The sequence below is a fragment of the Eucyclogobius newberryi genome, unplaced genomic scaffold, assembly GCF_026437365.1.
Source record: "Eucyclogobius newberryi isolate DKJ021-1_F unplaced genomic scaffold, fEucNew1.0.hap1 SCAF_16, whole genome shotgun sequence".
Taxonomy (NCBI): Eukaryota; Metazoa; Chordata; class Actinopteri; order Gobiiformes; family Gobiidae; genus Eucyclogobius; species Eucyclogobius newberryi.
The window spans coordinates 16,864,548-16,890,623 of NW_027315790.1; the positions used below are offsets into that span (position 1 = coordinate 16,864,548).

Consider the following 26,076-nt stretch of genomic DNA (forward strand, 5'->3'; position numbering starts at 1 on the left):
AATTGTTTGGTATTTTCTGAAGCATTTTATGTCAAACACCCTCCCAGTCAAATAACATTAGCTTCAATTTAAAAAAAAAGGATGAACATTAGGGCTGCCCTTTACACTGCTATAACATAAATATCAGCTGACGCAATAATCGATATTACAACAAACTAAATCTATAGCAATAACACCAAGATCCCTCATGTAGCAGAAATGTACTTTTTTTAAAGTAGTTTTTAAATGAAAAACAGATGTTATTAAGTATTTTTTCAAACGTCCTAAATTAGCCTTGATTTAATTGTGATAGTTTCATTGTAAAGCTTTTGTTTTGGCAGAGTCTGACTAATAAATTAAGGCATATGAAATGCTCACATCAAAAAGTATAGAAAAATACCAGTAAAATATTGATATTGCAGTAGTAACATGTCGCGTACTGTAATCTTCATTAATATCATGCAGCCCTAACGAATTTAGTTTTTAGACACATTTTAAATTATATAATTAGAACTACTAGTAGTCATGTCAATAGATTATGAACATCAACATTTTTTTTTAATCAAGTTTGATGGTGGTTTGGAGATGAACGATGGATTTTTTTTATCTTAAATCTATGTCTGTCACCGGCAGCAACACAAACTCCTTCTCTCCTTTCCGATCCTTGCGATTCCTATTCTACACCTCGAAACCACAAATTCATTCTTTCCCCTTTCTCTCCGTGTCTGGAGACAAACCTGCACAGCTTATTCCCTAAAGCGATATGACAGCTGACCTTATAATTCCTCCAGCAAACTACTACTCACCTCCAGCAGTCTCGGAAAGTAAACTCTGGACATGTGGCAGGAACAATTGAGAGTTAAGGTGGGTAAAACCAACTGTGATTCTGTGGCTGAGCAGCGGCACTGGAGCATTAATCCCGCACGGACAGGGAACTCGCAAACATGTTCGAAATAAAACTTGGTACAAACAAAAGCTGCAACCTGAAAAGCTACTCCTGAATAATGAGTTTGCTTTGGCGGGTCGCGCGTGAATGAGGAGAAGACGTTTAATTAACCCCCTCGTCAAGTCCGATCATCATTAAGAGACGAGACTGTCTGACAACCACTTTCATAATTGCAATTAGGGTAGTTTTGCAAACGTAGAATATTGCCATTACAAAGAGTGCTTGGGTGATCTTAAAAAACAAAAACATAAAAAAACACACGCCTCAGCACAGACGTAGATGTTCAGGTCAAAAGCTTGGGAACACTTAACTTACAAAAGAGAATAATAGGAAGTGAGCAACTCAAATAACAGCCACTCAAATGTAAATGGCCAAAACAGTATCCTCTCACTGTCTTGAATTGGCTTTTCTATACATTAGTGGGTGACAGGAAAGCAGAAGATGCAAACATAACACTACGGTTTTGGAACTGCGTTTGTATATAACGGGTGATCATCTTTAACATTGAATTTGAAAGTTGAAAATGTATCGGTTTTAACAAAAGCCTTAAAAGCAAGCTGTACTGCCATCTTAAATCCAATTAAATACATTTTTCAAAGACACATGCTGTTAATGAAATTGGTTCAGATGAAAAAGTAACATTCCATCTGTCACTGATTTCCTAGCTGTTAAACGGAAGGACCTCGCGCCAAATGAACTAAACTTCAACAATGTGCTGGAATATGCTGACATAGTCCATTTAAACAGAATGCGTGGTTGGTTGAAAGTGCGTCCATTACTCGCGTGTCAGAAAACGCCAACAGATACATAAGCTTACTCTTTTGCAAAAAAATACAGCCACCACAGAAGATTAATAATAAGTGCTTTTTGAATCAAGCGCACATGTGTAATCTAAAGACTCGTTTGTGCACATATAAAAGAGTCCATCCCATTTACTGGACGTGCACGGAGTGGAAATCAAATTCAAAGTGCTGTGTAGTGGATTCTCCCAGGAAGTAGAACAAAAAAGCTGATCATGGAGGAAGAAGAAGGCCTCTGCAGTCTGACTTTTTTAAAAGGGTATGAGGAAGTGAGAATGCCCCCTCGTCCCGGTTTAGTGTTATATGGGCATGTTTCCGGATTTCTACTGCCTCTTTTATCCACTGGTGGCAACTTAGACTCTGCCCCGATCTATAGCGTGGTTTTCAAGGTATGACAACAACAAAAACAAAGAAACCTTGGTCTGATAGAGTATCATTAGTTAAGACAACTTAATCCGGCCATTCTTTGTTAGTCTTAGTCTTGCTGATCAAATCTTGTAATAATACGTATTTCAATCTATCAAGTCTTTTGGCTCATTGTTTAAGCACAAATATTTCCATCATAACAGGAATAATTAGATGTTGCTATCATTATATAACAGGCGCTGAAGGGAGTGAGATTTCACAGTGAATGCTAAAATGCATTAATACAAGGACAGACATCGTGTCCGCATTTATTCATACAGGCTTTTCTCTCCGTTCCCGCGGCAGACTCCTGTACTGCGCTATAGCCTGCAGAGAAACACAAAAGTACTGTGGTGGGTGAAAAGAACAGCGGCAAAGAAAGAGAATGAGCCGGGCCAATTCACACAACGCGGAGAAAAGGTGTATTTTTACTTTCCGCTTTCATCTCTGAGCACACGGCGAACAAATGCAACAAATTCGGATGACAATAGCGTGCTTGTGTGTGGAAAAAAAAATCATGAAAGAATAGCCGGATAGTTTTAAGTAAGAGGGGCACAGAGAGGTCATGATGAAACACTTATTACAACATTTATTCGTTTCAGAATGTGCTGTGAGTGTAATGTCACAAAAAAACTAGGCAACTCCTTGGTAAACACCTTCCTTTAACCAACTGCTTTTCTAGTGGTGGGTTTTCAAACACTAAGACCATAAAAGTAATATGTTTATTCAAAATATTGTACTAAATCCCACTTGAATATTTGACACATGAAAATAAGCAGTGCAACAAATCTAAATAATACTTGTATTCGTCAGATGGCAAGTTGTTAAATCAGCATATCTATATAATTGAAGACTATATTGTGCATCATTGTGATTTCATTGCACCCTACATCCTAAAGGGTCTTATGAATTATTATATTGCATTGTGAAGGAACTTGTGCTTTACACCCATTTGATGAAGTCATTATGACCAAATATAGAGCCTAATTGTTAGGCTTTATTCTTCACTTTCCCCTTCCTCACAACCTTGCTATACAAATAAAAACATGAACACGTCTCTCATGACACATAACAACCACAAAAAGAGGCTAGAGGAAAACATTATTATTTTTTTGAATATTTGCTAAGCAACTCAGAAGGACTATGACCTGAGAAAAAGTAAACCAAACCCAATATAGACTATAGATAGATTAATTTGCTGCCGTGCGAATGGACTGGCCACTGGTGACAAATTGTGGCAGGTTTGAAGGGGTGATAACCTATTCAGATTTTGTATCCATAACAACAATTCATTATAAGGGGAAAAAAAACAAAAAAAGTTTTATTATGCTGCTGGTATATATCATTATATTTTGTAATCCTAAACATTAAGATTCAGGCTATTTCCAGTTAATTAGTTTTAAGTAACTTTATAATCAAGTTGTCCTGATTGAAATTGTGATTGTTCTTTAATCCCTTTATGCATGTTTCCTTAAAAATGCATTAAAACGAGCGGAGACAAAAGTGCCCTGCAGAACAGTCAGATAGTGGCTATATTAGCATTTTTACAGTTTGAAAGGGCTTTGAAGTGTTCATGCAGTGATATCCAATTATACCACTCATCATGGCTTATGAATATACACTGTTTGATTATTATACAAACAATGAAACTTGCAGAGCTAATTTTTCTTTTTATAATACAAAAGTGAGCGATGAGTCAGGCCAGTGCTAGGACATCTCTCAGGGAGCAGAAAAGCATCAGAAAGCACTGCAGCCCATTTTGTTTTCAAGTTGACAGTTCTGGCACTTATAGCGATAGTATCAATCTCTGTCTCAACCGATCGCCTTAAGAACTCAAAAATGAAATTACTTCTAAGTGCAGAAGAAACTGTTCGGACACCCGTATTCTTTTAGTTCTGGGGTGAAATAAATCAAAAGAGGATACAGATTTGACAACCAGCATGTCCACTTTAATGAAATCTTATAACTTATATTATTGAAACAATATGGGATTTTGTGGTAGAAGTCCAATAAATAAACATCTTATGGAGATCATATTTTGGACATCATTTTGCAAAACTTAAGAAAGAAAATGTAGAGAAAGAAATGTGTAGTAGCTTGTATTTACTAAAGTAGCATGCGTTTTGTGCCAGTAACCAATGATTTTGAAAATGAATAGTGAAAAAAACAACAAACAAGATTAACACTCTTAGATGGAAAGTAAAATACCATCAATCATGTGAATTTGATCAAACCGCAGTAGCCCAAGTGTACTACAAGGGAAATTCATTATCTCTGCTGTAATGAGAGTCGGCTTGTGTTGCCCCTGACGAACTGCCCGGTGTTACAAGCCCATTTACTGTAATTAATCTCAGGTGCCACGAGCTATAAGATGAAGTCACGGCAGAGCTTCCCTACAAATTTGTGACAACATGCTGAGGTGCGGGAGATGAAAAATGAATCCCTGGAAAAGAGCTGGTGGGAGAAAATGGGTTTTATAGTTTATGGACAGAAAACTGGACTATGGCATATTGGAGGTCTCAGCGTGTGAGAAAAGAGAGACTATTAATACAATTTTTTCTACGCAGCATCATCTGTAATGAACACAATAGTGTAGAGTTCTTGCTTGGTATATGTTCTTCATGTACAATTACTGCTTTTATTTAGCTATAAAAAGGGTACATTTTGTAAATAAATTAATAAACCTGTTCTTCCATCTGTCAATTTACATTTCCGATAATGTTCTGCCAGTTTTATCAGCTAAACATAGATTCAACAATACTTAAAGGTCCCATAACATGCAAAATCGACTTTTCAGAGCTTTTAACCTTCTTACATTGCTATTTGTGCTTCATATATGTACCCAGAGTGTTTTTTTGATCGATTCCTGCAGTTTTTAGCTTTAGTACAGACTATTTCCTTTCCTCGAATCTCCAAACTGACAGGGGTGGGTGCAAGACCGCGTCATAAGGGCAGACACGCGTCACCATCCCCCCTCACCCCACCCCCCCTTCCGCCTCCCGCCTGGGGAGTGGGTGATATTTCTTAACTATTATGTTAAGGGTGTTGCACAACCCTTATTATTATTATCAATTATACACTTAGGATAGACTACGAAACGTGAAAAAAAGCATGTTATGGCACCTTTAAGCAGTTGAGCTATACGCTCAATAATTAATCATAGTAAAATGTACAAATTCATCAGAAGCAGATCATGCCATATCCATGCTTATTGACCCCTCCTTCTGTTGTGTTACATTTAGATAAACTACATATTTGTTATTTATTTATATTTATATTATTATTATTTTTTTTTGACTACTTCGACAAAAAACAAGAACATTCACAGAAAAACCTTGTTTGAATTAAAGGTTTGACTGCCAAGGATATTTAAACTTTTTTTTTTCTTATTGAAAAGAAATGTGTGCACTTTGGTCATGGATATGGTTTGAAAGTAAGGTCATGGCTGTTGTTGCAAGATGAAAGCTTGTATTGAACTGATATGAGCACAGAAACAGATGAAAGAAGGCAACTGAACCCACAGACCCAAGATTTCATTTCAAATGCAAACTTGCAAAAGCGGACTATTAAATGATTCAGGGCCTTTACTGACCAAAAGAACCACACTCACTAATTACCAATATCATTAAGGTTTTATTTTTAAATCTAAGGTTAAGACATGAACGTCTGTAAACATCAGATAATTCAAGCATGGATTCAACATTTTATATTGTTCAGAATAGAGCAAAAACAAATTGCCAGCGTCTAGCAGCAGATTGGATGTGATAATAAGTGTGATCTTTCGGTCAATATTAGACCACAAAAAAAAATAATGGTCCTTGACAAGCTACAAGCACATATGAATCATATTTTTCTTTTGGGGAATTCACTGGAGTGATGTGTACTCAGACTTCTGTTGACGTATGAAGCTGTTCTTTATTCATAATGTGATTTGATGGGGAAGCTAATGACAAAAATATTGTGTGTGGGAGAAACTGAATCATGTGCCAGCTGGGCTTTGATTTCCAATGTCCACCTTTGTTTGTCTCTTCGCCAAACATTTTGGACTTAGTGCTGTGCATGTTCATTCACCGTGAGCAGCATGTACAGTACCTGACCGAGCCTAAACGCATAGAAATAAAAAAAGGTGCATCGGGGGAAACCAGGAGCAGAAGTCGTCCCAAATACGGCCGCCACGCCAGAAAGACGCAAAGATGGAGATTTCTTTTTAGGTTATTTTCAATAGTACAAACAACAAAGCCAGAGAAAAGGGATAATATTTTCCCAGGTAAGGTTCAGTTCACTAATATGTGGGTTTGGTTAAGCAAGCGGACAATACACGACAAGTGAAGAGGGCCCCTGCTGTATCGATTAAATGTGATGAAAAGGTTTGTTGTTTTCCACGTTAAAATAATTGTTTTTATTGCAAGCAAACTATCTTGAATAACAGATAAACATAATGACTGTTATCAACTAATCTAAAATGTGGAAAAGTTAGTTAAGTTGTTAAATGAACTATACAATGTGCTGGAATATACTGATATAGTCCATTTAAACTTCCTGTTCCATCTTAATGTGCTCCATAAGCAGAGAACGAGAGGTTTGCGCCGCACTTCCTGTAAGTTTGGAGGGACGCAGACTTCAGGCAAGAACATTCCCCACAATGCATCTCATTGAAATTGAAGTTTTCAAAAAGCACAGCACTTATACCATAGCAACTTAGCTGCCAGAGCAGACAGAAAACGATATAAAAGAATGTTTTAACAGTTGAAAATATTATAAATAAATCTCTGTAAAAACGTTAGGCTTGTTCTCATTTGTTTGTGTTAAATTCAGCCGATTATCCAGACTGAAATTGTAATTAATTGAACAGCACCGCTGACAGTTCTTTTACGCTGCTGCTTTTCGTTATTGCATTCACAATGTTCTGAAGTGCAGACGTTCCAATTCTCCGGCTTACCTCTTGTGCCCTTGTGCACTTAGACACAGTGCATATTCAGAAAATACACACTTCAGTCAAGTGTGGCATCTATGTCCTAAACAGAGTAAAACTTGGGTAACATTAATAGGACATATTAAGATGATAGCAATTTAGCATGAGCCATATAATGTTAAAGGTCATAATTTATGCAATGTTCAGACTACTACGGAAAGTTTTAGTCTGCTTTTTAGTTCTTCATTATGGCCATACACTGTTACTGCTGTACATTAGAACACAGAAACTATACGCCGGGCTCGTCTTCACAATGCTGCATGTTCCAGAAGAGCAGAATGATAGCAATAAGCAGAAGACAGGCTTGCCAGCACTCAAGGTCATTTACATGCACACCAGGACAAAGACCACCACCAAATAGGTTTCCTAAGTAATCTCTTAGAAAACAGAGTGCAAACCTGTGAACACCAACCCTTCTTTGACCTGTTTTAAGTATGACAACCTGAGAGAAAGAAGAAAAAAACTATATTTGAGGAGTAATAATGTGCTCACTCAAGTTGACAAGATTCACACTTTCCTTTTTACTCTGAAATAAACGCACTCCAGAGATGAGAGGCGTGTGGAAAAGGAGCGATAATGACGCCTATAACACCAGGGCTGTTATACAGGAAATTAAAATCATGACAGATGTTTTTGTTGGACTAATAGTTGTAAATGTTATAACCTCATCTGACTCGAGCAAAAATGAATGGACCAAACTAAAGTGTGCATATTTTAAATTAAAATGTAATTGAGAAATGTCAAAATTTCACAAAGGAAATATACTTTTTGTCATGTCTGAAAAGTTGAAAATGAGGCATGAAGAATATAACCAGCTCAGATATAGACTGGCGTGACCTCTCAAGACACATTTCAGTCTCCTTCAAGAAGCAGAAAACCTGCTGATCCGTACGTGTTTGTCATGAATCATTAGAGGCCAAACCATTCCTGGCATTAGGAGCAACGGCTGACCTGCACTGAAAGGATTCACCGTCATGACGATGAGCTTCTGGATGCCCATGGTTAACGTGAGGTTAAACGAAATGAAGGTTGTTTTTGATTGGAGGAGGTCAACTCCAAAAACTACTTTGGTTCTTTTTACGGTAGTTAAATTTGGAATTCTCTACTAAGGTAAAAGTTAACTTTAAATAGGCTTTTACAAAGTGCCTACATTATTTTAATATGTTCTAAGATATAAACAAAGCAATCAAGGGCAAATAGTGTTCAAATCAAAATAGTCAAAATTACAATTTTAATGGACAAGACTAAACATTTTAGGATATTTTATCAATAATAGAATTTCGAAACAATGTGATAAAAAAAACAAGGCCTAAGACATGAGGTGCAAGGAACAATCTTCAAACCTATTCATTATTAAGCAAAGAACCAACAAATTATCACTGTGGAGTGAGGAAAAAACGACAAACACACCTTAATCACAAGCACATTTACAATTTTTGTAAAATAAAGGTCTGACAAAAAAAACAAAGTGGAGCAGCGGTTTATGTTCTGTAAAAGTATGTAGGAGAGCCAAATAAGTAAATAATGACAAGGACAGGACAGACTTCCGGACCACACAGTCTCTTAGCAACTGATGTATGCCTATTTCCTGGCAAATGTAAGAAAGCGGTGAAACAAGAATGACAACAGCAGAGTGGCAGTTATTACGAGAGCGCTGGAAGGAGACAAGGTAGTGCCGTGGCTGGGGGAGAAAGTGCATTAGTCTGGAGGTGGAGGAGAATGTCAGAACATTTCAGCGTTCACGGAGCACAAAAGGAACAAGGAAGTTGCACCATGAAATTCCTTAATGCGTTAGACTGTTTTGCTATATTAGTAGTGATAACAAGAGCTACTCATTGGAAACACACATTCTCAAACGTTTCAACATTACAGCACATTTTACACAACTAATTATTCACACAGGCAAGGTGGAGGAAGTGTGTTGCCCAAGGACACAACAACAGAAAGCACTGGTCCAAGCTGGAATCGATTCACAGATTTTTGGGTTGTAGAAAAGCAGTCTCTGAGCCGCTGTGGTTCTTGATAATATAACTTTGGGCCCAAATACAGGACATTTTGATTGTTTTACCCGGTTACAATACATTGGTGAAAATTCACGTATGGCGAAAGTTGTTTCACGGACTTTCCTTGACATTTTTTAAGAGGGGAGGATGGAATAAAACATTAAAAAAATATATATTTTCGCCATATATATTTCTCCGACCATCCAGAAGTTGGAGTTGAAGTTAAAAATAAAATTGTATACTAAATACATTTCTTGGATTCTTAGAATATAGGCCCTACTACCACCTCTCTACATTATCTACACAATTCTAGTTATCAATGCGAGAAATTGAAAATAATAAAACAATATTCTGAAGTAATGATTATTCTTTATTTGAGAACTTTTCATTAAACAGGTTAATTTCAACAAAAACTGGTCATATTAGACAGAGCAACACGCTCTCTTTGTTTTTATTTGCTTATATATTTTGCAAATTTATTTTTAAATTTGCCCACCCTGTTCTTTTAAATTTACTTTGATTCAGAACTCAACCCCTGGATCTAACAGCTTAGCCCCCGGGGCCCGAACTCATCCTAGCCGGAGGCAAAAGCCAGCAAAAGTGACAATAAAATCATGAAAACTAACACCAAACCACCATAAAACACAAATGGTCATCATGATTTTGAGGGGAACTACTTTTTATTTATTTTTTAAACAGCCTTACCCTGAAGCAGGAAGTGCGCCGTTAGCATGCTAGTTGCTATTAGCTCTGGCCTCTGAAAGTTATGAAACGTGTTTATACTGTAAGCTAATTGTGGTGAATAATTAGTATTCTACAAATGCATTAGGTAACTGAGCAATACATAAGGATTTTAAAAGAACCATTTGTGTTTTTCATGTTTTTAAAAAAGGTAAAAATCAGGTACAGTGCATCTAAATGCTGAATGCTTCTACAACCTCTAGACCTACGACAGCAGACTTAATTGAATACGACACGTTTAACTACAATGTCCCTTAACGTGAAGGGCTCTGCAAATGCGCTGCTTTGTTTTCCCCCTTTATCATATCTGACAAGTCTGGAAGCCTTGCTTACTGCTGATGAGTCAGTGGGCCAAAAAAAAAAGATAATAACACTGTCCAAGAGCAGTGTTGTTGGTGAGAACTTGTGAGTCCAGGTGTGTCGCCTGGAGCTCCTCACACAGACTTGACAAGGCGAGCAGAAGGTGCTTCTAAAAGCATCTGGACAAAAAGGCTCTGTCTGATCTGATCAAACTAACCATTATAAAATATCTATGCCTCGTACTGAGTTAAGAAGTAACTCAGAGGCCATGTCAGCAAAGGGAGGTAGGTTTTAAAGAGATAATATACTTCAGATCTGACACTTTCATGGATTAATATGTGTGCTGCTACTTAACATTTGCACAGACAGAATGTATTTGTAAAATGTAATCAAAAGAGGGATGGTGCATATCTACTGATACAACAAGCATGTTCCTTGGTAAAATACACAATATATAAACTGGCCTTGATACACTTTTGGAGCTTTCAGACCTAAATCCATTATAAAGTGTACTAACAGAAGCCAGTCAGTCTCAATGAGGTTGAGCATGTCCTTCAGCAACAAGAGACTCTTATACAGTGTTTGTACCAAATATACACATTCAGAATACTAAATTTGAGTATTTCAGTGCAGTTACTCTTACATTTGGTATTTTTGAATATTGTCCTAAAATCAAATCATGAATGTGTGATTTTTCCCTCTCTGATTAATGGTAAATAAATGCAGGGTGCAAAAAATAATACAAAAAACTGGTTTCATCCCAGTATTCTGACACCAATATAATGCAACTCATTTTGACAGTATTGTTAGTGTTCAGAATACAGTACTTTGATGTATCCGAACAAATAACTAAATACATTTGAATGCAGGTATTCTGTAATTGTCAAAAGCATTCTTCCCATCGCTGCTCTTATACCATCAGAACTCCTCAACTGCCTGCTGCCTGTTTGGATTAGTCTCCATGGAAACGGACCAGACCGTCTGGCCGCTGATGAAGTGCTGTGTTATGATGATGATGGGCTTCGGAAAAAGTGAGTTCTGAAAATATGCTATACCATATATTCGCAATCATTTTAGATGGGGTGGATTTTTGTTGGGAAAACTCTTTGCATGAAGCTGATAATGGCCTATTCTATCCAAGCTCCAGAGAAATATTTGATTCTAACGGATTATACTGGCCATAAATATAGACACAAATATAAGGGGGATAAAAGTCTTGCAAAACAGATCTTTGTATACAAATAAATCATTTTGGGGCAGTTTTGTTTCACTAATTCAGTTAGTATCTTACATGGGAAACAAGAACTGGTTTCTGGGATAAAACACTTCAAGCCACGTTAGGATCATTTATAACATAAATACAAATACTGCATCTTCTTAACATTCCTTAAAAAAGAACTATGTAACATTTCTACCTTACTAAATGCCTTTGTAAGTCCCTGTGATGGTTAAATATGTATTTTTTTGAGTGTTTGAAATGTCCGTTGTTGCCCCCTGCTGTCTCTGAACAGAAAACGAAAGTTACGACTGTAACTACGGTTCTATGAATCCCGGATGACCGCCAGAGGCGGTGCATAAAGCACTGGATGATCATCCTTGCGCATACACAGGTCGAGAATTAATAACAAAAAAGTCACCTTTGACCCCCCGGTGGCTCACGTGAGTCTATATAGTCACGTGACACCGGGAGCTCAGTCCCTGGAAACCTTCTTGCAAAGCACGAGAATTCCGAGGGACCGGATGCTCTGGCGGTCATCCGGGATTCATAGAACCGTAGTTACAGTCGTAACTTTCGTTCTATTTCATCCCTACTGACCGCCAGAGGCGGTGCATAAAGCACTGGATGACGAATACCAGCAGGGTCCCGAGGAATAGACAAAACCATACCTCAATGGGACGCAGAAGAGTGTTGCCGGAGAACCTCTTCCAGCGGTTGTGGAGAAACCACATTCACTCTGTAGAATCTTGCAAATGTATTCGGGGATGTCCAAGAGGCCGCCGCACAGATCACGTCCAAGGACACCCCGTTCATAGCGGCCCACGAAGTTGAGAGTCCCCTTGTGGAGTGGCACCTCACCCCGGACGGCAACGGTCGCCCTTGATTACATCAACAATCCAGCGCGCGAGACGCTGTTTGGACAGAGCCTGGCCCTTGCGCGGGCCGGCAAAACAAACAAACAAACAAACTCTCAGATTTGCGTATCAACGCTGTAGCACGCACATATGCCTCAAGCGCACGGACAGGACACAGCTGTTCGGCAGCAGATCCCGCACCAAAACGTGCAAGTTGTAGCGGCCGGTTGTGCCCCTCCGACAAAATCACCTTTGGAACAAAATCTATATTCGGCCAAAGGGAAACCCCAGAGTTGTCGGGGTGCCAACGAAAACAGGAGTCTGCCACGGACAAAGCCTGGAGCTCACTCACCCGCTTCGCAGAGGCCATCGCCAGAAGGAATGCCGTCTTCATTGACAGCCATTTAAGGTCAACCTGCGACAGAGGCTCAAATGGAGAGGATCGCAACGCCTCCAGCACCAGGGACAGGTCCCACGCCGGGGCCACAGACCGGGCCGGCGGATGCAAACGCCGAGCACCCTTTAGAAAAAGGGAAATATCTTGGTTACGGCCAACCGAGAAACCATTCCACCCCACATGCCCACAAGAAATTGCGGCAATGTATACCTTCAGGGTAGATGGAGAGCGCCCCTGGCCAAGTAGCTCCTGCAGGAATGCGAGCACCGTTGACACAGCACAATGCACTGGATCCTCCCCGCTTTTGCGACACCAGGGGTCAAACAGTTTCCACTTGCCGGAATACAGAAGACGGGTAGACCGGGCACGAGCATTGCTTATTGTGTTCCCAATCTCCCCGGCGTACCTCGAGAAGGTCAGGCCGGGCCCTGCAGCGGCAATACCCAGAGCTTCAGGCGCTCGGGATTGGGGTGCAGAATCTGACCCCCTAGTTGAGAGAGGAGATCCCGCCTGGGGGGGAAACGTCTCGCTGTGCCGCAGCAGAGCCTGCGCAGCAAAGGAAACCATGTCCTCCCTGGCCAAAACGGGGCCACAAGCAGGAGACTGTGGCCCTCCTGAAAGACCCTGAGAAGCGTCTGATGAATCAGGGGGAATGGGGGAAATGCATAAAGCATCGTCCTCGGCCAGTCGTGAGCCAGTGCGTCCTGACCCAGTGGGCTGGCCCTGTCCGCCAGCGAGAACCACTGAGGGCAGTGTGTCGCGTCGCGGGAGGCAAAAAGATCCACCTGTGCCCTGCCGAAGGTCTCCCAAATGTCCCTCACCACCTCCGGGTGAAGCTGCCAGTCCCCCGGCAGCGGCCGATGGTGAGACAGGAAGTCCGCGGACACATTCCAAACCCCCGGAATGTGAACAGCGCTCAGACTGGCAAGGCGCGGGGTAGCCCAAGTCAGGACCCGTTGTGCAATCCTGAACAGGGTCACCGACCCAGTGCCGCCCTGGTGATTTACGTGAAAAACCACACTGGTGTTGTCGGACCGTACCATGACATGAAGGTGTGGCAAGAAATGGCGCAGCGCTAGCTCGACAGCCAAGAACTCCAGCACATTGATGTGCAGCCTGCTTTGCCTCTGGGACCATGACCCTTGCACCATCCGTGCCTGCCACGTCGCACCCCAGCCTAGGAGGGATGCGTCGGTGTACACAACCTCCCGCCTGGAAGGAAGAGGCCCCAGCGGAACGCACTGTGTCATAAAGGCCTCGTTCCGCCACCTGCATAGAGACACCCGGCATTGGGGAGATACGGGTAGCCGCTGCCGCCTGTGATCCTGACGTGTGCGGTCCAGGTGTAGGCTGTTGAGCCACATCTGAAGGGGGCGCAAAGACAGCAGCCCCAGAGAAACCACCGTTGCGGCCGCAGTCAGCTTGCCCAAGAGGCTTAGGAACAAGACGTAGGGAAGAGAACTCCCCTGTCGAAAGTCCCGCAACATTCCCAAAATATCGTCCACCCGCTTGGGCGAAGGGCGTGCAGTCGCTGTATGGGAGTCGAGGACCATGCCGAGGAAAGTTGCTACCTGTGACGGCACAAGGCAGCTCTTTGCCAAGTTCACCCGCAGCCCCAAGTTGGCCACGTGCCTGAGCACAGTCTCTGTATCTTGAAGCGCCTGCTCGTGGCTGGGCGCACAAATGAGCCAGTCGTCCAGATAGGGCAGAATCCGCAACCCCTGGGCCTGCAAGGGGGACAAGGCTGCAGCGACGCACCTTGTAAACACTCGAGGGGACAGAGATAACCCAAATGGCAGGACCCTGAACTGGAAGTGTTCTCCCCGGAAAGCAAAGCGGAGAAACTTCCAATGTGGCGGTGCAATGGGGACATGAAAATATGCATCCTTCAGGTCTACTGTTGTGAACCAGTCGCCTGGGGAGATCGCCTGGAGCACTTGTCTGACCGCCAACATTCTGAAAGGGAGTACCTTTAAAAACATATTTAGACCCCTGAGGTCCAGAACTGGGCGTAAATCGCCCGTCTTCTTGGGTACTAAAAAATAACGGGAATAAAAGCCCCCTGGATCCAGCAGGGGGTCCACAGGAACTATCGCCCCCTTGTCCAGCAAGGTGCGAATCTCCTGAGAGAGCGCCTGCGCCTTGGCCGAATCCTGAATAACTGTCATTCGGATCCGACCAGGAACAGGAGGCCGGCGGCGGAACTGCAGACGATACCCTTCGGACAGCGTGGCCAGCACCCAAATATCTGGGGAGTGAGCCGTCCAGTACTCCAGCTGTCCTGGGGAAAAATGTCCTACCGCCGGCCCTGTGGCCTCATCTGGAGGCCCCTCGACCCCGCCCGGGTTTGTGGGGGCCACGGCCGGGCTGTGAGGAACGGGACGCACGGGACGGACGAAATCCAAATCTTGGGGCCTGTTGCAAGTCTGAGTCATGATGGGGCGGTGGTGTGCATCTCCGTGAAGAAACGGGAGGGGCGGCCTGAGCCGGTCGATGAGACCGCCGCCTATGAAGCCCCGCCAACTGTTGCCGTGTACGGCAAGCCTGGGCCGTGCGCTCTAGAGCCTCCAGGGCGGCCGGGCCAAATAGTTCTCCGGGAAGAACTGGAATACCCCTCAAGGTCTTCCTACTGGCCTCAGAGAGCGGAGACTGTGCCAGCCATACTTGGCGGCGAGCTTGCACTAATGTAGAGAGCAGTCGCCCTAGTTCCCTTGACATGAGGGCAAAAGCCTGCAAGGAGGCATCAACTAGCCCATGTGTTGGTTGGTCCACTGGCACCGTCTCAAGGGAAACCGACAGGCCAAGCATTAAATGAGACAATGAGTTCCCAATGCGACCCATACAAGCTCCCATGTCGTACGCCTTACACAGAAGGTCGTCTGTAACCCGGCACTGTGGTCGTGGACACCGCGCATTAGTCCGTAAAGTCTCCTCTGGGCGGACGATGAGGGAGGCAATAGCCGGCTCCACTGCCGGCATATGTCCCAGGCCAAGCTTCTGAGGATCCTGCATCAGTGCCAAAACCCTGCCATCTGAAGAAGGCCTCGAAAATGCCTTTGGGTCTGTCCAACAGGCGTGCATTTCCTTAATGTACTCCTCCGAGGGAGGAACTGCAAAGTGGGAGCAGCCTGGCGCCGAAAGAAGGCGCTCGAGGGTGCCGCCTCATCCCGCGGAACATCCAGCTTTAAGCGGGAAAGTGCCGTCCGCAAAGCCGCTGTGACAGTGTCATCACTGTCGGCCTGAGAGCCGGCAGAGGCCAGTGAGCCAGATTCTGAAACTCTGGAGCTCAGAAGGTCAGACTCCAGCTGAAACTACGTGTCTGAAGCAGCCACAGATATGACGTCATCATATACTGAGGCTGTGCCATGCCCCTCATGCCGTTGTGCCACCACACGACTGGCATCAGTCTGGAGAGTCTGGATAACTGCCCGCATTTGGGCCAGTTCAGATGTCAGCGTGCTCACTTGAGCCGCTAACTTCCCGGGGCCCTTCTTTTTCTTAAATGGGGGGCCGCCTTGAGTAGCCGTGGACGGCCGCTTGAGGCCCCCAGTCTGGCCAGCTGGTAACTGACTCGGAGGCGCCACAGACAACCAGTCTGAAGCGTCCTCGAAAGCCGTCAAGCGCGCCATGCGCACAGACCGGGGCATGACCGAACAGTTGGAGCAAGCATCATCGGAGAGTGCCTCCCGAAGATGATCCACTCCAAGACAAGCAGGGCAGAGATCATGCCCATCGTCAGGCTGCAGCGGGGCCAGGCAGGACCGGCAGCACAGGGACTCCAGCATTATAAGACCGGAGCCAATAGAGTCGGGTCGAGCGGAACGCCACTAGCGACTCTAAGATGTAAAACCTCTTACCTACCCCGGTAAGAGGGGCGCAGCGGGGTCAGGTCGAGCAGGGAACGCCACTAATGACCCGCTATGTGAATGAGACGCGCGGGATCAGACTGAGCTGAGCACGCCACTAATGACCCAATATAAACACAAAACCAGCTACATGTAACCACCAGGTCGAGCCGAAAACGCCACCGCTGGTGTGTAACTGGCTGAAAACAAAGCGGTTCAGAACTAATGACCCGAACACGGCTAGTTAGAACTTAGAGCCGCGCGGCTGTATCAGTAATCCAAACAACCGGCTTTAGCACGGATAAACACAGAACCGGGTACAATTGTACGGTTCAAATTCAACAAAAAACTACCGAGCGCACGGCTACGGCGAAATGCATTAAAGGGGTACTTACCAGTCGTAGAAAACAACGTAAATATACCTCCTATTGCAACAGGTCCGACACGCTTGTGCAGCCCCAGGAGGGCGAGCGAACTCGCTGCACCGACTGTACCACAGTCACAGGGCTAACAGGCTACAAGCGGCAAAACGAACCAACTTTGTGGGAAACAGCAATATTAGCCGAACAACCACGTATACAACCTGCATGCGAGAAGGTGAAAAAGGACTGAGCTCCCGGTGTCACGTGACTATATAGACTCACGTGAGCCACCGGGGGGTCAAAGGTGACTTTTTTGTTATTAATTCTCGACCTGTGTATGCGCAAGGATGATCATCCAGTGCTTTATGCACCGCCTCTGGCGGTCAGTAGGGATGAAATAGAACCACAAGGACACTAACCTGGGAAACCACTTTGCAACTTAAAATGTTTCTGTATGTGATTGTACCGCCTTATTTCAATAAAAACTACCATACTGTATTTCAACAAGGGAGCCCCATCTCTAAAGTTACATCAAAGTTAGAAAAAACAACCAAGACCTGAAAGAAGACCATGGAGCGCTAGCCTGACCAGCCCAACACTTCACTTTACAAAGAGTCTGGTATCTCGTCTCAGTTCCAGAGAGCACAACTCAATCAGAGAAACAAGACTGATACAGCGATATCGGAGAGGAGATGTTTACCACATTTTTGTCACAAGATGAAGATAAATTGTAGTGAGCGGTTGTCAATAAAATGGAGCTAAATTATTTTGTTGTGAGGAGGGCTTCAGACACTTTGAAAAGAAGGTAGGAGGGGCTGGATTGATCATTTACGACCAGAACAAGTGGTACCTGTGTTGGCTGTCTGACTGGCTCTGCGTGGCGGGGCTCGATGTTGGTCGGCTCGTCTCGTCTGAACTCGGCGCCTGAGGTCCGAGCCCTGATGAAACGCCTGCTCTCCTCCGTCTCTCTTCTTCTCCGCCGTCCTTCTTTTCTTTCTTCGCTTTGTCCTTAGCTTGGCTCTCACCGTCATCATTGTCACTCTCTTCCCCAAGAATGTCGTCCACCTGTTGAGCCAGCAAGTACATGTTTTATGCGTTTGGATGTAAAACCTCCAAACCGCATGTATCACTCCAGTGTTGTCTGCATTTAGATGTGACACAGATTAGATTAGACTACAAAAACTGCATAGCTTCTTCCTTTGGCTGTTAATACTTTTTCCTTTAATCATTTTAACAATTATTCCATTTTATTAACACACTATCAATGCATCATTGCCTCCAAACTATTTGTGCTGAACATTCACTCCCAGTGTAAACTACATTATCATCATTATTTGGAACAAGACTTGTTTGGAAGCATTAATTAACAAAATAATTAAATCTAAGCCTTATCAAGGGCATGCCTATGGATTAGCCCGTTCCCTTGATGCACTAAAAATTCCAATGATGCATCTAATTATATAAGGGGAATGCTTCCCTCTCCTCTCTATAAAAGAAGTAGGTTACTTTGTACTGTACTTTGACATTTGTGTTGTTATTCCACATCGTATTTGCTGTACTAATATTATAATAAGTGAGGCAGCAGTGAACTAGAAATTCACACAGAATGCTTCAAAAGAAAAAGGCCAAGGTATTTATCTAGTTTAGGCGTAAATTCTACTATATGCATCAAATTAAAGTATACAGCAATGTACTTCATCTGAAACAATTTTTAAACCCAAGCTCAATATAGATTTGACTGTTATGACAGTATTAACAGATATGTACATTTGTTTGACCATTTTCCACAGATTATATTCAGTACAAGAAAACATTATAATGCAATCCAATGATTCTTAGTCCTTTCTCTAAAGGTCATGCAGGAAGCAATGCAATCATTAAAAACTCAGGTGAACAGTGCCACAACAAATAAGTAGTCAGCGGTCCAATAGCTCATTAGCACATGTTGTAGAGGAAAACTGGGATTAATGGATAGGGACAATCTCTTGAGGCTACAGATGGGATCATTAGTGGCATCAAGACCGGCTCATTACGGCCCTTTGTTCGGCAAACTGTGCATCATTCAGGTTGGAAGATCGGAGCGCCGTGGGCAAGCTAAGGATATGGGGTCAGCAGAGAAGATTTCAATGAGATTGCCCTCTCCGGGTACAGACCAATTATACAGGAGGACCACCAAGAGATTCTCTGGTCCATTTATCAGGAACACACAATTTAAGATGTCTTCCAAAACAAATTACTCCATCCTCACGCTAAAAGGCTTGCCCTCCCATGTCATGGGCATTATTACTGTCCAACCAATGCAAATAATTTGCAAGCCAAGCGACAAACAAAGGTACAAAAGGTTTTGTATTTTTGATCCATGGTGTGTATCACCGTCACTTTGTCATTTTTTTTCTAAAATCATGCTAATTCAATATCCTTATTTATAGAACAGGCCCAGTTTTGAAACATATCCGCTGTGTACGTAACAGAGCGCTTTCCTACTACCAAACCACCAGTCCAGTAGAAATGGACTACCTGACACTACAAATTTAAACTAATCTACAGTTCCTCACGTCAATAAAGGCCTTCTGACCACGTCAAAAAAGGAAGCATTAACAGTCCCTTCAACAGCGCTGCAAACATCCCACAGCCATTTTTCTCTGCCGGTAATCAAAAGGCCAAACCACACACAAACTTTTCAGAGCGCAGCATGGCACCCCCTCAGAGCTGCAGGGGGGTCACGCTACTGGGCTCTGTGGTGCAAACTGCAAAAGGGCACAGGAAATGTCCCAGAAGCACTGTTTATTTTGGACTAAATGCTAAAATAAATGGTATGACTTCCCCGGGTCTTGGTCAAATTACTGACAACGGAAATATTATTATTTGCCGATGTACGGTACTTTAAGTGTAAAGTCCACACGTCTAACCAAAAGTAAATATATAAAACTTGCAGTGATCTCGCAAAGTGCTTTTTCTTGGTTCTTTGCCCTTTTCCTCTCATTATTCCTAGCGGAACAACATTTTGAACTAAAACAATCATGAAACTCAAACTCCCACATGACTCATGCAAGATTCCTTGCACAACAAAAAATTTACAAAGTTCAACTTTAAAATGTTTGTTCATCACAATTTGACTTTAGTATAGCATCTGGATACTTACTGAATACCAGCTTTGTAGGGTACACGTTTATACAAAAGAGGAACTTCATGAACGATCGGGACACGCACTGGAATCGCTTTAATTCAACTTGTTTTGACTTTGTTCGGCTGGATTGAGTGTTTTCGCCGTGTCATCGCGATGTGCCCTGGCTCCGAGCCCCCCCGGCCCCCCGCGCCCCCTGGCCGGCGCCGTACCGTGTTTACACAAAGGAGGAACTCATGAAACTGCGGAAAACCGCCGTCTTACCCGGAGATCGTCACGTTATCCCGGAGGACATCCTAAGATTTTTATAAGAGATCTTCAAGAGTGTTTTTCAAACTTCCTATAAATTATCTGTTCTTTTCTTCTGTATCTACCTCTGTATCTACCTGCGTTGCATCAATGAAATTTCCCCATGTGGGACAATAAAGGATTATCTTATCTTAAATTGTACTTTGCAGTGTAAACCACAATTGATACAGTACTGAGATCATGTTATTGTTGAGTGCTTTGACAGCTCTTAATTGAGAAAAAATGCAGTTGATCTACACTTGATCTGCATTTATCAAGGAATCACAATACATTTATCACCATTTGTATTGCTTGCACATTTTTTTTTGGAGACAATTTAAAAAAAAGGCAAAAACAGCTGCCAGTTATTGCCATGCATGATGTGTCCAGTGCACAAAGCCTCACCCCCTGAGTTTAAAGCCTTTGTGTTGTTCCCAAACATGATCAAAGATATGCTCAGTGTGGGGCTGACAATTGGGTAGTTGAGGTGAAAAAACAACAACTTTCTGCTTATTATGGGACGTTGTTTTTGAGATTCATACTGTGTGCCTTTGTCTCTAAATAACAGCTTACAAACTAAACTGTACAACTCAGGGCCCTATGGAAATATTTATATATTAATATAATAAAATAATATATATATTTTTTTAACATGATGAGAAACAAGCCTTTTTTTCCCCCAATCCCAAAAGAGATTACAAAAAGGGGAGGGCTGATATGAAATAAAACAGACTCATTAACAGTTCGTGCGTAGATGCATCTTGCATCTGAATATAAACATTCAGCTGTGTGGTGGCGTTACTTTGAGACAGAAGATTATGGCTTTGTGGTCTGCAATTAGTCTGAAAGAAATGTTGACCACTGTGAGTGAACACATGTGTGATCCTGCACTGATAGATCGCCTGAAATTTGATGCGACAAAAGTATTTTTTATCAAAATGTCCAAGAATCTCAAATGGCAACAAAACAAATCTCAGAGAAAAATATATTAATATGTTGAATTCTGTATTCTATCCCGATGGAGACCTGTTTTCATAAACTAAAGCAGATAGATGCTCTCGGCTCACTGAATGAAAATGACACAAAGATGTACATATATTTGTCCTCCTTGAAAACTGCCGCATAGAGAGAAGAAATAGTTCCCACTGCGCCTGGATTATAGGATCCTTGTTCCCTGACGGTGTCCTCTGGGAGGTGAGTCAGAGACAGGAGCACTTCTTATTGCTGAATCGAATATTACTATTGACAGGTCACTCCATATGAGCAGAGGGCATAGAACGGCTTTGTGTTTATAAAGACCCTCTCACCCAAAGCCCAACAGGGAGACAAATGAATGAGTATTTAATCTGAAGGGTAGATGTGATAATGCCAGTGTCAAGGGGGCACAAAGAAAAATTATCAAAATGAGTGTATTTTACCTTGGCCATGTTATAAAGGCCACTTTCAGCTGTGGACTCACAGTGATGTACCAAACAGTTTGAATCGACATCGTATCCCAGCCTCAGCACACTCACACAATAGCTATTTTCAAAGATCCTAAGCACCTAAGCAGCTCTTCATCACTGTGGTGTGAGCAAGATGTGCCTAGCTGAAGTTCGAGGTTAGTCGAGGAGAGTTATATAAACCTGAACTGAACACATTATTTTGGAAAGGAACAGGGGAATACTTTAGAGAATTCATTCAGTTCAGAGCTTTTCCAGCGCTACGAAGTCAATGATGGACTCACTTGAAGAAAAAAACATTTTATGAAGATGGGTCTTAAATATGAAATACCTTTGCTCAAGTTAGACAAGCTAAAGACACAGTGTGATGAAGGGAGAAAAGGTTTGTCATTTCAGTACCATGGACAGCGCAACACAACAGTAGTTGCTGAACAGGACATGGGCCAAAGCATTGCAGTGGAGAGTATGAAGTATTTAAGACCAACTTTGATATTTTAACATTAGGGACACTTAAACCAGGTTAGAATTTCATTGGCAAATGTACATGCTGATTAAATCTAGACAAACTGTGCTGCCTGGTGGTAACACGGCAACACACATGCCGGGCTCCATGTGCAGCCGGCCACAGTGTTGTGACTTTGAATCCCGCCTCTGACAGTTTACAGTCATCCTCTCGCTCATCTCCATTTGACACGACACACTATGTCAACAAGTTTTAAATAGGTTACTCCCTTTTCTTTCAGTGGGCATTTGCATGTCACATCATATGGTCTTGATATGTTCCAACGGGGGATCTAATACGGTCTGACATTTAACTGCTCAAAACAATCTTCGAGGGAAGCTACTAGCTTAGGAAAGGGATAAATTATGCATTACAGCAGCAAGAAACAGAGATATTTTTTGCACAGTTTGCAGTAACATGCGCAAGCGTTTTGGCTTTAAAACATACTGTACGTGGGCCATTAGAGATTTGTAGGATTCATTTGCTTTTATGCAATACTACAGTGCAGACTCATGCTGAAGTGTGTTATGGCCATTGACTGGATGGGTCCTGGATCAATGGGTGCTGGCAGAGCTGTGGCCAAGATCACAGTGATTGATGAGAGCCCAGGATAGTCTCAGATCCCGGGGCTAATAAGCCGTGTCTGGGCCCCGGTGGCACCGCATGCTCTGACCCCGGGTTTAATCTTCACTGAGCCAGTCACGTCTTCTGCCCCTCAATCACTTCGTCATAGTGTGCTTGACTAACATGGGCTTTCTGACATTTTATAGAAAGCACCTGCAGGCTTGAGGGAGTAGCAGAGTGCTGGTAAAAGGGTTCCAGTATTGTATGCATAAAGTATTAAGTGATGTATTATTTAGCCATTGAGGAAATCATAATTCGTTTTCAACACTAATGCAAAAGATTCAACCTTTCTTATCATTATTTTTACTTTTATTATTTTGCCTATGTTTCACAGAATCATCAAAACTTTAACATTTGTGGTTAGCGGGATTGTGGACTTGAAAAGACCAAACACTCAATGTTAGCAGTGTCACTTTGTCTCAATAAACTCACACAGTATAATATCAGTATAAATTGGTAAATCCGCTTATCCAAGGTGAGGTGGTCTAAAGTTAGTAATAGTAGGTCAAGCTTGTAAATTAGATTTTTTAAAGATAACAACATTCAGTTCATCCCATGGCTTGTGTTAAATATCTAGAAAAGCATAGCAATGAACACTTTGGGGTACAAAAATTTAATGTACTCAAAGTAAACGGTGAAATGTGAACATGTATTTTGTGCATTATGATACACAGTATTATTTTGGGGACAATAGTAAATAAGTAAGTAAGTAAAGTGCGAGCAGAACAGCTCTGCTTTTATTATCTTAAGGTCTTTGTACGTTGCCTCTTCAAAGAAAGAGTAAAGTAAATAGATCTTGTCACAGTGCTCAAACAAATCAGCCGGAACAGAGGATAAAGGTCATTCGGCTGGTACACTGCCGTAGTCTGCAATGGGCAACATGTTTTTAGTGCAGACTGACACAGCTCCATGTAACCGCTGACATTTAAATGTGAGCTTGTCATACCTGCCTCAGATGTGTACCTTACCATTCCAATTACAGACATTTCTCTCCCCTTTAGCCAGGGATCTGCAGTGTGTAGGGATGGCACTATGCCCTTTACTAAGACAGTCCAAGATGAATGGCATTTAATCTACGAAGGGAGTCAATCTCTTTACTTACAGTCAACTACGTCTATGACGACCGGGAATGCATGAAGTCTCAAGGGTTCAGACAAAGAGATGAGGGTAACATTTTCAGGTAGGTCAAAAAAGACTGGATTTGTTGTTCTTGACACAAGCATCTCTTTCTATAAAGACAGAATAATGGATAAGACCATTTTTACATGGAAAAGCTATTGAAGCAATCACTTCCAATGCTGGTGTTTAAGGATTTGTTCACAGGTATACTATTATACAACAAAATGGGCTAAGTTACCCTCTAATTGGATATTTTGTGTTGTTTATGTTGTTGCCAAAGAAGCAAACTTGATGTATGAGCTAATATCTAAAGTACAGGTCTTTGATTACGAAGTAGCTTCCTTTCTGAAGTCTCCAACGCTCGAAATGTCACGTTGTCACAACAACAACAACAAATTCAGTGTTTTCAGCGCTCATTACACAGACCATTCAGCAAGATTACAGTAAATTCATACAAGGATTGCTTTAATTAGGATGGTTAATTAATGTTGAGCTCAGTTTGCCATTACATATTCTCAAAGACAATAGTTATATAAAGAAGGTATTGTCCTTACATTGTGAACGAATGTGCTTTCTTAGTATTCTACTACGGAGCATATAGAGCTCAAGATTCTCCATGTGCAGAGTGATAAAACAGAACTGATAAATCATTCTATTCTCTGCACGGGGATGAGTAATACGCACATTACCGGCACCATCTTTCATGCTATGTACTTGGCACTTAATAACACGATTCATTTGACATAAAACAGTGTATTCCCCACAATGTGTAGTGTTCCAAACAAGCAACTCTTTTGTCATTGTTATTCCAGTGTCTAGCTAGTTCATACAAACCTACAAAAGATGGAAAACCTTTGATAATGTTTTGTTCTTGTCTTGTTAGCACACTACAAAAATATAAACTCCACAGCAGAACAATAGTAGCAGACATTGCGGGACGCTTCTGTTGTTATTCCCAGCAGAGTCACTTAAATAGTTCATGAAAGAGACTTTCTAAACACAAATGACTCGACCAGACAACTATCTAAAAACACCAAATCATTTAACATTTATTGTATACCAAGACTACTTCCCTTATTATTTATTGTTATTACCTACATTCAGAGAGCTAATAAATATTTCAGTGGCTACCAAACCTTGAGTGTATGTTGTCTAAATATAAATAACTTTTAGGTAGATGAGATGACTATAAGGCAGTGGTCCCCAAACTACGGCCCGCTGGGCCTTTCAATCCGGCCCGCCAAGCTTGTCCAAGTTATATTAAAAAATAATACATTTTTTTTTTTTTTTTTGCCAATGTCGGAGTCAAACTCATGATACTGTGGCTGGTAGTTCACTTTACCTTTCGCCTGTAATGCCCACATTTCCCCAAGAGATGGCACTGTTCCCTCTATAAGATCTATGGCGCGCAGAAAATAAAATTCACCACAAACGGCCACTGGAGCCAATCAAGCAGGAAGCGCAAGTGTTTGACAAACTGAAGATCTTATGGACAGTAGAAGCACTGTCCAGGGGACACGTCGTGTTCTCTACATTTTCAGTTTCAAAACGCTGCGTGTTTTATTACAATCAGAATCATATTCACTGAGAAATTAGTCTTATTAGTCCCGCAGCGCAGAGTGGACACGTTCAATAGACAACTGGCGTGTCACTATTGTGTAAATGAGACTTTCTTGGCCAGACCTGACTCACGAGTCAAAACACACATGTGCATCATTATCTGGACCATTTTCTGTGTAAATATCTCATGTCACAGTAACACTCACTCGATGAGTACGTGCTCAGGAGCAGATGATCCTGATGTGAAGACACAGGTAAATCAGCTCACACAGAGTCATCAAGGACAGAGGGGACACTGGAGACAGCTGTGATTTGTTCTAAAGCGGGTTTAAAGCAGGACTAAAGCGGACCGCGGGTGCGCATGACTCATAAAGACGCATAAAAACTGCGTTTATTTCTGTGTAAATATCTCATATTACAATGTGGGCACCTGCGTTTATGACAGGTGCGGCCTGTTAGTTTATGAATAATATCATCCAGAAATGGCCATGAAGTGGCACATTTTGGAGCAGTTGATGAGCATAAAGTCACAGCAAGAAGCAAACGCAGCATCAACCTGGACAAAGTGTCCAACCACTGGAGATGTGAGAAGGA

The 26,076-nt window shown here is 42.3% G+C and overlaps 1 protein-coding gene across 1 annotated transcript in view; it reads right to left on the reverse strand.

Moving 5' to 3' along the window:
* The window catches only part of ctdp1 (CTD (carboxy-terminal domain, RNA polymerase II, polypeptide A) phosphatase, subunit 1), a 53,948-nt gene that overhangs the window by 12,422 nt on the left and 15,450 nt on the right, over positions 1-26,076 (reverse strand). The window contains exon 12 of the mRNA XM_072447726.1: positions 17,674-17,888. Within this exon, the coding sequence (XP_072303827.1) occupies positions 17,674-17,888 (215 nt within the window). The remainder of the gene's footprint in view (positions 1-17,673; positions 17,889-26,076) is intronic.